The sequence below is a fragment of the Notechis scutatus genome, chromosome 2, assembly GCF_049901735.1.
Source record: "Notechis scutatus isolate UNSWTSFEM ecotype Mainland chromosome 2, rNotScu1.2, whole genome shotgun sequence".
Classification (NCBI taxonomy): domain Eukaryota; kingdom Metazoa; phylum Chordata; class Lepidosauria; order Squamata; family Elapidae; genus Notechis; species Notechis scutatus.
In genome coordinates, this window is record NC_142010.1 from 190,423,301 (window position 1) to 190,438,277 (window position 14,977).

The 14,977-nt window shown below is 38.0% G+C and overlaps 1 protein-coding gene across 1 annotated transcript in view; it reads right to left on the minus strand.

The window, feature by feature from the left end:
* The window catches only part of ADAMTSL1 (ADAMTS like 1), a 252,080-nt gene that overhangs the window by 94,336 nt on the left and 142,767 nt on the right, over positions 1–14,977 (minus strand). The window contains exons 12-13 of the mRNA XM_087957646.1: positions 12,778–12,925; positions 8,341–8,425 (exon numbers count right to left, since the gene is read on the minus strand). Coding sequence (XP_087813772.1) covers positions 8,341–8,425; positions 12,778–12,925 — 233 coding nt within the window. The remainder of the gene's footprint in view (positions 1–8,340; positions 8,426–12,777; positions 12,926–14,977) is intronic.

A 14,977-nucleotide genomic window follows, 5' to 3' on the forward strand; every position in this document is an offset into this window, starting at 1 on the left:
AGGACAAAACTGAACTCTCCACATCGATTTCATGTTAAAAGCAAATGGCAATCCCTAACATTTATTCATTTTATTACATTTATTAGTTTTCCATTTTGTTCCATGCTGTTTTCAAAGAATTTATGTTAAATGCTGGAACCTAAAAGTATTAAAGGGTCAACATAGGATATGCTTTCATATGATGCTTTCTCATCTTATTTATAAACCTCTTCTATTTATTTCTTTTGTGGCTTCTCCTTGTACAGTGTTTTGGATTCAGTTTCCATAAGGATGTTTCAGAATATGTGAGAATACAAATATTCCATCTCTCTGACACTCTTTGAAGTAGTTGTGGCTTTTTTCAGAATTGACTGACAGTTGATGCTTGAAAAAGTGGCAGAATGATGCTACATTCACATACATATACAAATGCACTCTTAAACACTGAGAATTAAATCCATAGGGCTGCACAGCCGTTTTCTATTGTAATACAGGAACATTTAAGCACAACAATTAAGCATACAATGTTTTTGGAGAAATTAAATGAAAAGCAAAGTGCTCCATTTTCTTCTATGGATTGAAGGTCACTCAGACTGCAGTTTAATGTAGTTTTAAAGAATATATAGTTTTGGTGTTAGAGCAAGACTACATAATCTAAGATCTCTTTTCTTTGTAATATTAAGATTTGATCAATTATTTCTTCCTTTAGAAAGAAATTACTTTTTCTAAACTTAAAAAAAAATCCTTGCTTTAAATTCAAATTCCGTGTTGAAAAATATGGCTCCTCATAGATATATCATCTCATGAATAAATAAATATTATAATAGCCTCTGCTTTTTAAACACTGTGAGAATAACTATTTTAGTTTATAGGGAAAACAAGCATTAACTTTTAAATTCTCTACAACAGACTATAGAAGATGTTTAAAATTATGAGCAAATAATGACAAGGAGAATGGAGAAGTCAAAAGTAAGAGGGATTTGATGAAAATTTTGTTTGTTTTAATTGTTTCAATGGACATGAGATAACAACCATGGGCAGTTAACTTGTAACATCTTCTATGCATAAAAGCAGCAGAAAGCACAAGAAAAATACACACTTAAATATTTAAAAAATGTAAACAGTAACATGATTTTAGTAATGATTGAAGTTCCTGTCTTCTTAATTTCTCAAATGCATTTTCTTACATTCCAAGTAAATAATAACTAGTTACAATTCAAGATGGCAGACTGAACTGTATGACTGAAAGCCACCTCTTTTTGTGAACATCACATCTACAATATCTGTCTCACCACTCACCTGCCCTTTCTGAGTACAAGCCCCTGTAAATTAAAAGGACTGATACTAATGAAGTCCACTATTCTGTGTCTTAAATGAGGATTTAGGGCTTCTACATTTATAGATTAAGCATCTGCTCCACTTAAGAAAAATAAGTGGTTTGTGAGAATGAGATTTAATCTGTAAAAAAAAGTTTGCTTACATCTAGTCTTGATTTAGAGCGGGGGTCTCCAACCTTGGCAACTTTAAGACTTGTGGACTTCAACTCCCAAAATTCCTCAGCCAGCTGGGAGTTGAAGTCCACAAGTCTTAAAGTTGCCAAGGTTTGAGACCCTTGATTTAGAGGACAGTATTCAAAAAGCACCCAACCAATGTAAAATTGCCTAATAGTAACTTTTTCCAAACTTCTTTTCTATTCCTGTAAACCAGTGGTGTCAAACTCGATTTAATTGAGGGCCGCATCAAGGTTGTGTTTGACCTCAGGGGTTGGGTGGGCGTGGCCATGGTGGCTGTGGCCATGGTGGGCATCGCCAGTTTGAAGTCATTTGGGTCGGAGGCATCTGTGGTGGCCCTAGCACTCTGCCAGTGAAAACAGGTTCCAGAGCTCCATTTTCAGCTGCAATGACCTCCTGCCGTCTTCTGCCAGTGAAAATGGAGCTCGGGGGGTGGGGGCACACATGGCGCTCCTGAGCTTCATTTTTGCTGGCAGAGGCACCATGGGCCGGTCCTTTGCTGTTTCTAGGGTGGCCCTGCGGGCCTGACCTAAGCACCCCACAGGCCAGATCCTGCCCCCCGGGCCTTGAGTTTGACACCCCTGGTGTAAACACTGGAAGTTTTAAATTGGCATATGGTAGGACGCAGCCAGGTAAGATTTTAGGAATTGCGTTGCTTTTATGAGTTTAGAACTGTACAATAAAATAGTTTACATATAGACTATAACCTGCTAGTAATCTTTTTCCTTTCCAGTGGTATGTTTGACGACTATTTAGGATACAGATTTTTGAAAATCAATGCAGTGAAAAATTAAATATCTCATGACAGCACATCAGGAAGGATGCAGTTTAGATTAAATTGTTCCCTACCATGCAGTTAAGTTACTGAAGAAAAAATATTGTTGGCACCAATTCTCCATTTCCTAACTGCACAATGAGGAGCTCTCAGAAATATCTTCTTTGTAGCTAGCCCATTTTAGGAAGTTCCTAAGCAGGTTTCTTCAAACAGATTATTTAGAAAGTTAGCTTGATATTTTTTTTACAGTCAGGATGAAGGAAAGAGGTTACCTTAACACCAGAAAGGGAGACTAAAATGTCTGGTTTCTAACTGACTGTGACATGTTGGATAAGCATACAGTATTCCTGGAGATATGACAAGACAATGTTTCCTTTCCTACAAGGGGATGGGACTCCAGCTGGCATCTGTTGCCGCCAGATGCTGCTAGCCTGCAGCTTCTATCATGGGAGATTGAGATTGGGGCTGCTCAGAATCAGAGACCAACATCTAAAGCACCCTAGTCCTTCTAACAGAACGTCTGCATTTATTTTCAGCATGCAGAACTAACTTGTTCTGCACGTTCTCCTGCTGAAATAAGGGTAGGATTCAAACAATCCTTTTCCAATGTAAGCAATATGGTCTCTATTTGACATATGTTGACAGTGCTAAATTCCCATCGCATGTTGAAGGGTAATTAGTTTGCTAAATACGGAACTAGAAAAACAGTTTAATAATGGAGAACAAGAGGCAAGAACTCATAAACCAGACTGCCAGATGAAAATAAATATAGATTCAATTGTCTATCCGGAACTTCTGCTATAAATGAAGGCACATAGGAAATATACAAAAGAAAAGAATAATTTGAACTTAATATGTATATCCCTACTTATAAAAATATGCACGTATAATTATTCTCCCGAGCAGTACTTTGGCCCACTTTCATAACAACTCAGGGTTTTAATGCCTGCCATGCCAGCCTTTTGGTGTCAGAGTTACTTTTGATGACATGAAAATATTTATCTTGTTTCAAAGATGCCATGAATCTATTTTTCAAAGGAACCGTAACTTCTTATTATTGCGGCATAAATTTCTAAAGAAAGTTTACATTTGCACTTGTTTAATTCTAGTATATATATACCAGCAGGTTCTTAGTAGCACCGTTGTTAAATCAATCTGGCTTCCCCATTAACTTTGCTTGTCAGAAGGTCGCAAAACGCCCCATCACACTGCAACCGTCAGAAATATGAGCCAATTGCCAAGTGTATGAATTTTGATCACATGAAGCTGCAATGGTCGTAAGTGTGAAAACTGGTCATACAGTAAGTCACTTTTTTCAGTGCCATTGAAAGTTTGAATGGTCACTAAATGAACTGTTGTTAAGTTGAGGACTACCTGTACTTCAAGGGCCTAGCTTATCTTTCAGTCTGCAGCAATGAAGGCAGAGTAATAAACAGTGCTTTTATAGTCAGTGGCAATGCATGGGTTAGCCAGGATTATGATATGGGATTCTGTTTTTAATGGTTGTTGAAGCAATTGCCTCTCTTTACTTTGCTCCAATCCTGTGGATGAAATTGTTCGTATTGTTACACGAATGAAGAATAGCTTTACAGTCTGTCTTAAAAGTTAAGCATAGCATTATTTTAATGTGAGGTCCTTGATAATGTTTCCTAGTTTGGTAATGAAACATCTGCAAGAAAACCACCAAGCTCAGCAAGTCCCAAGGACTCCCCAATTCCACCCTGAGCTAGAAATATTCTCTTCCATCATTATTTTAATATGATGCCCTGCCAAAATGGAGAAGATGCCTTCTCCTTTGTCATCTCAAGCTAACAGCTCTACTCCAGATAAGACAGAAATAAGGCTGGGTGCCCTTATGCACCCTCCTGGACAGTCAGGAAGAGCAATGTCTCCTTCCCCAGGTTCTCAGTTTGAACTATATGGATCCCTGATGTAATGCTATCTCAAAATGAAGAAATAATAACCTCTAAATAGCAAGAAAGATCTTCTATTGGAATGCCTGGGCCAAATAAATCAGTTGATTTATGCTTGCTTTAAAGACTTTCAAGGAATGATTTAAAAAGTTGGACATTAGGGTTCTTTTGTGCTGACATTGTAAGAAGTGAAAAGGTTCTTTAACATAAATTATTTGGTCCTCCCAGCAATTGCTTTGCTTTCAAATTATTGCATTTATTTGGGACAAGGTAATCTCCAAGTTCCTAAGCAAAACAAGAAAAAAAACCCCAACTATGACATTATGGATTCTCTGATTTCAATTTCCATCACATTTATTTATTTATTTATCTATCACCTTTAATATTTCTATAAATAACTCAAGGCAGCAAGCATACCTACTACTCCCTCATCCTTCTATTTTCCCCACAACAAGAAGCCTATAAGGTGAATTGGGCTGAGAGAAGAGAATGGGCCAAGATCATCCAGCCAGATTTCATGTCTAAGATAGGACTAGAATTCACAATTTCCTGGTTTCCAGGCCAGCACCGTAACCACTACATCAACTAGCCCTCGCATATTTTATATGATAAAATTATGTGAAATATCACATATTTTCTTCTATTTCCAAAGCCTCTCTGTGTTCTTGTATCACCCAATGTGTATACCATACAGGAAATCCTCAACTTATGATCATTCGTTTAATGACGGTCTGATGTTACAATGGCTTGGAAGAAAATGACTTATGACCTACCCTCAAGGTTACATCAATCATGCACTCACAGATCTGTGATTTGGGCCCTTGGCTTGTATGTATACAAACTTCCCAGGTGGCTTCCAACAAGCAAAGTCAATGGGGAAGCTGTCAGGGAAGGTTGCAAATCATGATCATCTGATGTTTTGCTTAATGATCAGGGTGATTCACTAACTGATCACAGCAAACAAGTCTAAAATCAGCTGTGCCACTTAACGACAAATTTTCTGATCCCTATTGTGGTTGTAAGTTGAGGACTAACTATTTCCTCTAATAGTTTTTTCTTTCTTTTTCTGACACATACACACACCACTTATGCAGTGAGTTTTCTGTTTATAACTTTTCTCGATGCTGTGCACTTCAAAGTCAATTCAAGAGCAGAATAAGGATATATTTCTGAACAACAGAAGATTCTCTTGTCCAAATAATTGTTTATGGAAACTAGAAGGAAAAAAATTATTTTAATTTTAGAGAGCCTAGTGACACACTTCAACTATGGATTGGGGGGGGGGGAGTTTTCCAATATTCAGAGGAAAGAAATTCTGAAATGGTTTCCTAGTAGAAATGGTTTCCTAGTAGAGTAATGGAAGACACAGCCTCATTGGTTTTAAAACTGCCCCAGACAGATTTATGAGTTGTATTATCGGATGCTTTTAACTCTGATGGCTCAGTTGTGACCTGTAATAGTCAGGGAAAAAAAAAACTTTCTTCCTGCAACTTCTCTCATCCTCACTTTCTGAAGAATCTCAGAGTTGTCCAAAGCAGGGATGAGATTCTGAACAACAGGAACTTTCATACAAGGTGACTTTTGCCAGACTAATGGAAATTTCTCCTGGAAAGGCTTAACTGATTGACTCCCTTTGGTCTACCTCTCCATATTATTGTAACCATATGGAGACGAAGTTATAGGGATTAGATTCAATTACGATTCACAACACTGTATGTATGTGACATGTGTACATGCATGTGCGAGTAATGTTATTTCAACGAAGCGTTATAAAATGAGCAAATAAAGAAATGCTTTTCTAGTCGTGGCAAAGTCACTGGGTCACAATAGGGAAATGAAACACTTTATTATTTATGGTATGTCAAGTTGTGTAGAAAAAAGTATAGTTTTTTTTTAATAGGTATCTTTGGAAATAACTTGTTTTGGCATGAGTAGAAAACTAGCAGTGGTGCAGTAAAAGATCAAGCACACATGAAAGATTTAGCAGGGGATGTGTGCATAAACACTGAGCAGCATAATATACGGAGATATATTCCAGATCTAAAATGTCATCATTTTGCGAAGTGAAATGTAGTGTTCTGATTATCCGAAAGAGCTTCCTCTAGAAGAAAATGAAAAGTGAATCAAATCCATATGTACATATGAGTTGAAAAGTAGAAACCGATTTGAAAAATATATTCAATAGTCACTCCTATCTGCTCACAATCTTGTGCTTCTGAATTTTTCCGAGTTGCTCATTAAAGAATTGAAGCCAATTTGCAACCTTCGTGGTCTTGTAACACTATCAAAAACACAGTGAAAAGAAGACCTTCAAAAAGTTATTTGACTTTTTTTCCAGGAAAAAGTGTATTTTTCCCTTTGATTTCTTTTCTTTGAAATCAAATCTAGTTGTCCTATTTCACTTAGCATATCAATAGATATTTACTTTCCTGAACTCTAGCCTAGACTTTTCCCCCCACTTCTCCTTTTGGAGTCAGTAGACTTTGGGTTGTTCTTTTCTTGGCCTTGAGAGATGGAAACATTCCCTTCATGTTTACACAATGGTTCTGTCTGACCTGATTCCCACTTACCTAAATTAAGCTCTTGAATTTTCAGTTTCCCAAATTTTTCTTCTTGTACTTGCTATGGTGCCATTTTGCTAAATTAAGCATTGAGACTTTCAGCTGAATACCAGAAATAAAAGAATGATGGCTACCTGGTAAATATCTATATGAGTTCAGAGAAAGCCACAATGCAATTCTTGAATTTTTTTTAACTGTATGCTAGAAGATGAAATTCCTCACGCCTAAATGTAACATCTAAACCAGCTATTAGTAGGCCACAAAGAGACATTTTTTTGTGGTATCAAGTTGAGTTAACTGAATGATTTTAATCTAACATGTAATTTAAAGCAGATGGGCTGATGGGAAGTTTGTACTGTACTGAGCGGTCCTTGGTGATCTCTGAGCTTGGTTGTTTCCTTGCAGACGTTTCATTGCCCAAACTAAGTAACATCATCAGTGTTATCTAGTTTGGGCAATAAAAGGTCTGCAAGGAAACAACCAAGCTCAGAGAGCACCAAGGACCCCTCATTTCAACCCTGAGCTACAAATATTCTTCTTTATTTGTACTGTACTATTCAAGCAACTAAATCAAAATAAGACATCAACATTTAGGAGAAGTACATTAATTATAAATGAAAAAAGCTGCTACAAGAATAAAGATCCCTAAAGATGATACTTCCATGAATTAACTATCCAGGCACAAAAATATACCATATTACTTGTGATTTAATTCTTCATTTACATCAGTAAATGCAATACAAATTGGGTAATACAGTATTTTGAAATCCATAACAAACACCTTAGTGTTGTGGCCCCGACTCCCGAGCCTATGCTGTCAGAGGAAGAGGACCTGGAAGATGAGGGGGAGGAACTGGCAATGCCTTCCTCTACAGGACCTTCCTCCCTGGCAATGCCTTCCTCCCTAGGACCTTCCTCCCTGCCAATGCCTTCCTCCCTGGTAATGCCTCAGGTTCCATCAGACAACCGAGAGGAACAGCCTGAGATGAATCAGGAGGAAGGCATGTCGGAGCAGCCCCTGACAGGGAGTGAAGAGGAGGAGTCTTGGCTCGACCCCAAGCAGCGTCGTAGAGAGAAAGGTGAGCAGCAACGTAGGTGGCGTGGGAGGGCCAGAGAGTGAGCTGAGTCACTGAGCCACACCCCACAGGGGATAAAAATGGGTGTGCTTTCTCCTTAAACTTTGCACGGGACAAAGTTTAACTTACTTTAGACTTTATTCATGACTATGTTGAAAGAACAATTGTTTTGTGGACTGTCTTGTACTTTGTGAAGTAAAAGACCCATTTCCCTCTGTGTGAGTAAGACTTTGATTTACAATTGCTGCCAGCTCGGACTTGGCAGACAGGACGCAGTGGGATGCCAAGAATGTTATCAGTTACAGAGGATTTGCTCTGCGAAGTTCAAGCCAGCTTGCCTGTCTGTGTTTGTGTGTGTGTATAATCCCTTACCTTTAGGGGGAAAGGGAAGGGGAGACAGAACACCTTAGCTCCAAGCAGATTTAAGTGTGTTTCACATTGTAATTCATATATCATATATAATTGTAATGTGCTGCTTGGATCATCAAGTGTAATGATTTCAGCAGATAATGTTTTAAAACTTACGTTGGTTCTTCAGAAATCGCCGTTCCCTCTTCCAACTCCTGAGCTTGCTTGTACCATGGCAATTTAGCTTCAATAGGAAGTTTTTCTAGAAAAACAATCATAGGGAAATAGGAAACATGCAAAAATAATGTACTTTAAAAAAACGTAATCCTCTTTTGTAACTTATCTAAAGAGGAATTACCTTGCTTTTATGCCATGTTTGCTAACTATCTGTGAGCATCTAGACAATGCTTGCACAGTACAAAGCTTCCTGAAAAGTTATTTCACACAATCAGACTAAATTTAATAAGATGAGATATGAATGAGCCTTCTGGCTATACATATTGCCCTTTGCTCTGCTTCTGTAAGAGAAAGAGTTTCCTATTTCATCTAAATCAGAAAAGCATGGTTAATAATTTTAGAAAAAGGTCAAGATGTTAAACCAACTTCAAAATATTGGCAAATTTTAGTTAATGGTAGATTTCCTGCTGCAAAAGGTGGACACTATGCTTAATTCAAAACTGCCCAGATTGTGCAAAAGGAAAAAAAACATGGAGGTTTGCCTGTGAGTCAAAATGTATTTTCCTATCGTGGTTTATTCCATTTGACACAGTTCTGTCAAAGAAATGTATAAGCTTGGCACTGCCCATACATTTTCCAGTGTGACAGATGAAGAGTTTTTTTTTTCCCTTTCATATTTGTCTAATACTATGGAAACTTCCAGAATAGAGAAGATGATTATTATTAATGATAGGAAGTATTGCACACAAGTGTACTTTTCTTTGAAGTGTACTAAGTGATTCCAAGTTAGTAGGCTTATGTAGTTCAGCACTGCTTGGCTGAAAGTGGGGAAAAAAGAGTGGTAATAATTCTTACAGTCTATAAAAAGGGTTCTGCTATGTTCCACTTTGATAGCTTATTACGACATAGAAGAAAATGTAAATGTGATGAATGATGGTTCAACAAACAGAAGACTAAAATCGTTCAGTGATGCCCTTCTAGGCAGAGTTTATCAGTTCATCAACATTGTGGGTTCAAAGACTGAGCTAAATAGTTTTACTGTCATTTTTGAGATAAAGCAGCACCATTCTCTATCTTTCCCCTCCAAGATTGGTATCAGAGAAATGCATTAAAAGCGTTTGATAAAATACTCAGCTGAGGAGCCGAATTATGTTCTCATGAGAACATGAATCTGTATTAAACTATGGAGCTGCACTGGCCCTTCAGGGTCAAAGGAAAAAGGGTATGAAAATCAATCCATAGCAAACCGATAGTCACACTTGAAAGCAATATGAAATCATCTGAATAAAGGGGGCTAATGACTTATTGTACTATTTGTAAAAGCCATATGAATATCATGCTATAAATATTTTATTAGACACTTTTGTTTTCTCCTCTGACATTACTAAGTCATCTTTCATGGGACCTTCTTTTAAGCTGTTCAAACAATAACTTTCCTAGCAAGATTGATTTAAGGATTAAAGGTAGCTGAACTAATTTATTAGAGGACTCAGTACATTTATTGCAGGGCTCAATACAACACAATTCAATGCATTCAATTGACATTGAATAATGCATCTTTAATATTAGAATTTGAGCTTTAGAGACTATGCCGAACATGACACGCATCCAGAAACACTTCTGAACTTTCCTTCCTATCATATTGCATGCCGCCCCCTCAATGAAGGACCCGGCCATGAAGCGTCTTTCAAAGTGAAATTAAATATACGATAGAAAACAGTCTGAAGTGAAAATCATCAGGCTTGCATAAAGGCATACTTCTCTTTAGTGCAGGATCGGGGCACTGAATTTGGATGAAGGGTGAGACTCACACTTGACTGAGCAAAATAAACATGTACTCTGTTACATCATTTAAGTCTGCTTGTGCATATAAAAGGACAGAGGGAGCTACAGTTTCCTAAATTCTTCTCTACATAGATGCTAGGCAAATTGGTTTGGCCTGGATCTGGAAAGCAAGATTCTTATTAGGAAATAAAGTAGCAACATACTTCTTGTGTGGCTTAGGCTTCTCTTTTGAGCAGGGGTGTCAAACTCGTGGCGTCACATTGTCATCACATGACATATCGCAACTTTTTCCCCCTTCGCTAAACCGGGGGTGGGGGTGACCAGTGCATGATGCGGTTGGCGGGCCGGCAGCGAGTTTGACACCCCTGCTTTTGGGGGAGAAAGGCAGGGTGTTATAAGGGCATTTGTTAGCACAGGCCCAGATGAGCAATGGAGATGATGGAGTTAGAGGAGAGGTGGGACTTTGGGTGAGGCAGAGAATTCTTGTTTGATCAGACTAGTCTGCCTTTAAGGTCTAATTAGACCCTTGAGTCAAAGCTTCTCTATCCTTGCTTTAGCGCAGGGGTCTCCAAGCTTGGCAACTTTAAGACTTGTGGACTTCAACTTCCAGAATAGTTTAGAATAGTTTAGAATAGTTTAGAATAGAATAGAATAGAATAGAATAGAATAGAATAGAATAGAATAGAATAGAATAGAATAGAATAGAATAGAATACTTTATTGGCCAAGTGTGATTGAACACATAAGGAATTTGTCTTGGTGCAAATGCTCTCCATGTACATAAAAGTGTACATTCGTCAAGAGTCCAAGTCTTAAAGTTGCCAAGTTTGGAGACCTCTGCTTTACTGATTGAATTGAGGTCACTGAGCAAGCATGTGATAAATAAATATATTTGCATACTTTATATCCTGGATAAATCTTTTATAGAAATCTACATTCGCACTATGGAAGTAGCCAAGCTATTTATTGTTATTTATGAGCTCTCTTTCCCATCTTACCCAACAGAGAATTGAACATTAGAAAAGGAAAAAGGAAACCTCTTGATTCTTGGTAAGTGGCTTTCCAGTCTCTTCTTGAAAACTTCCAGTGATAGAGCACCCAAAACTCCCAGAGGCAAGCTATTCCACTGATTAATTGTTCTCACAGTCAGGAAATTTCTCCTTAGTCCTAGGTTGGATCTCTCTTTAATGAACTTCGACCCTTTTTACTTTTTACCTTGCCTTCCAGTGCTTTGGAGAAAAGGTTAAATCCCTTTTCTCTGTGACAGCACCTCAAGTACTCATATCACCCCTATTCTCTTCTCTTCATTAGACATGTTAATTAGGGAAGATTGGATCTATAATTGAACAAACCTACCACATGTTCCCAACAGAAGCAGAGAGGTAGCTCTAGAAACCTCCATGTTGTTTGGGGGAGATATTCTTGATTTCCATTGCAGATATAACACAAATAAACCAGGGTTGATATTCTATACTGCTCTCTCTTGTGATCCCACTAAATGATGCAGCCACTTTAGGTGTGGTAGAAAGATGCTACGTTTGCATTCCCATGTGCTCCAAATCACTTTTGGGAGATAGAGTTTGAAGTGCTATACAATCTACTGCTTACCAGTCAGTTGGTGTGTAATAAAAACCTGTAAAAGGCTGACCAAGCCTCTGTTGGGTACCACTGCCAGCCTTATTTACAAACCATTTTCTATTTGTAAATAAAATTAAATTGTTTGTTAAATAAAGGATGCAAGAAGCAGCTTATCTCACTACTTCCTTCCCATTGAATATTTAAAAAAGATGTCTTGGAGACAATTTTCCATTTTATTTTGTCCCTTTTTAACACTTTATTTGTTAATAAATTTATTGCCCACCTCACAATTCAAGGCAATTTTACTTATTTATAGAATGCTATATTATTTGCATTCTATTCAACCAGTGCACTTAATGAAGAATTATCACCAGTACAGCACCCACAAGCCAAATAGAACACCTTGGGGGGGAGTAAATACTGCATTGTTGACTGCGAAGATATAGATCCTGCTCTTTAAATAACCATAATCTGTAGTCTTCTCATTACACAGCACTATAATGAGGTATTTATGCTACCATTAATTCCTGAAAGATATTTATCAGGGGAGTCTATTTTCTCTTTAGTAGCACTTGGCAAAAATTAACAATTTACATGCAGAACAAAATAGTGGCTAACGGATCAATACTTCTCAGCCAAAGATTTGTATGCTAGTTCAGGAGAGAAGTAAATACTAGAACCTGAATTCAATTTTGCGAGATATTATAAGTTAAACTCTTGATCAGTGGATCCACATCTGCTCAAGAGTAATTTGTCCCTAATTTTATTACCAAAATATATTAGCCCTCTTACTTCCTTTGTGGTAATAGCATTTTCTTTTCCTCTGTCTTTCTTCCATCCATAAAGATACCATATTATAGGCAAGTAGAGCTTAAGAGTGATTACATAGGCTTAGAGTTCCTGCCAGGAAATCTGTTTTTGTCAAATCATGACAATCAGTGTTGGCTCCTTAAATGAAGCCTCAGGCATTAGCTCTCAGCTACACAACCCAAAAATGCAATCATTTTCCTGCTGAGGGAAAATGCACTTATTTTCAATAACTGCTTCTCAAGGATTAGGCTGCTAGTTAATTTACCTTTTGGCTTGTAGCATGGAGTAGGGACAATGCATTCCTCTTTGATGTGCGGTTTTGTTTTAGGACTGCAGCCGCCTGTATGCATTCCTCGGTGATCAATGCACAGAACGACTCGATACCTCAAACCCTGGCCGCATGTCACTGTGCACTGAAAGGAAAACCATAATCAATTATTTCCATTCATAAGCATGAATACATTTGCCGCTCCACCCCTTGACTGGCCACGTGGAAGAGAAACAGAACCCGAATGGTGTATCATGGACTGTCCAAATGCTTGGTTTGTATATAGTTGGCTTTTGATACCAACTGCCAATCCCATGTAACCTTGTTTAGTATGAATACTGTGGGAAATAATTATCATTCAGTTGAAATAAAGAAAATTTGCTTTTCCAATAGCTTTCTCTTGAGAAAGCATTTTAGTGAAAGTTACATGGGTGCTGTGTGGTGTTTGTACATTTATTTCATCACAAGAGGGCCATTAATTAGCTATGAATGTTCTGCTTTCTCTGAACCAATGTGTTTCCAGGAGTCTACACTCTATCTAACTTCCCAACCTCCCATTAAATCCAAAGGAAGACATTGTGATGCAACTCCTCCTGCTGGCCTTTTTCAGATTGGGAAGGGTAGTAGACAAGGAGGATTCAGATTGATGGAAAGATAGCACATAATGCACTACTGTTGTTCATTACTCCATCAATAAAGCAATCTTCAGAATACCACCAAGAGAAATTCAAGAATCATCTTTTGCCAAGGAGAAAGCCTTTCAGATGCTACAAGGCAGGTTTTTTTTTTTTTTTTTTTTACTGCAGCCTTTCTTCTGATATTTTGTCATTATTTACTGCTGGTTGTCTTCTCTTCCTCTTAAGTGATCAAATATTTCATCTTTTACTTTTTGGCCTACAGCCACCTAAAACTCTTCACCACATAGGCAAATCAGCGCATTATTTACTTATCTATATCTTGTCGCAATCAAAATAAATTCTCAGTAGTTTGCATGGCGCAGACAAAATTAAAACATTCATGGTCAAAATCAAAATAACAATGAGAAGCAATTTTTAAAAAAATCACTCCCCCCCTAATGCAATTAACCAATTAAAATAGAAAGGCCAAACCTAACTAGAATGCTCTATGGAGTAGTGAAGTCTTCTGCCTCTTCCTGAATTTAATCAAGGAGGGAGGCAGTCTGGTCTCCATTGGGAGATTGTTCAGAGAGCTGGCGTTGCTACTGAAAAGCAGGGCCTCTCATCTTAGCTCCCTTTACTTTCTGAAACTGAGGGTTTAGGACAGGGTCAGCAACCTGCGGCTCTGGAGTTGTACGTGGCACTTTCATCCCTCTACTGTAGCTCCCTGTTGCTAGTCAGCTCCACAATTGATAGGGCTTTTGGTTAGGACAGGTAGAGGAAAAAGGACACCGTGCTAGGAGGAGATTTTATGGTGGGGGAACCAGCACAGAGTCTGGTCGGCTCCAGAATTGAATGGGGGAGCTTCCAGTTAGGATCTTTGTGGCTCTTCGAGTGTCTAAGGTTGCCGATCCATGGCTTAGGACCTTAGAACTGACAGTGAAGAAGGTGGACAACCTTTACCTTTCAGGATTGACTAAAGGAGTCAGCAATAAAAAGAAATATACAACAGACTAGCAGTTGGTAAAGCAGCAAAGAAAGCCTTAGGAAAAAAAATGCAGATTTCCTGATTCACCTCTACCTACAAAGATCAGAATTATGTGAACAATGGTTGTCTGTGCAACGTTCCAGAGAAGCAAAAGCTGGTCTTTGAAGAAGCATGCTAGAAAGAACATTGATGCTTTTGAACTTTGGTACTGAAGAAGAGTCAAGAATATCGTGCATGGCTGAAAACAAACAAACAAATGAATCACAGAGTTCTCACAAATGGCCAGGATCAAATTATTATATTTTGGATGCATTAGGAGAAAACCAACTCCTTTAAGAATACCATAATCCTGAGAAAGAAAGAAGAGAAGAAGAGATCAACCAACAATGATGGTTGGTGGAGTTGATTACAGCAGCAATGGGTACACCACTGGAAGATCTTTCTGAAAGACCAAGCTGGGGATAAATCATCCTGTAGAAAGTCTGTCTAAGTGGCTGTTATCAGCTGACATCATTGGTAGGCACATAATTAATCAATCAAATAAGCATGCATAGTTCTGCAAGAAATCATGATTAGAAATATTCCTGGTAAT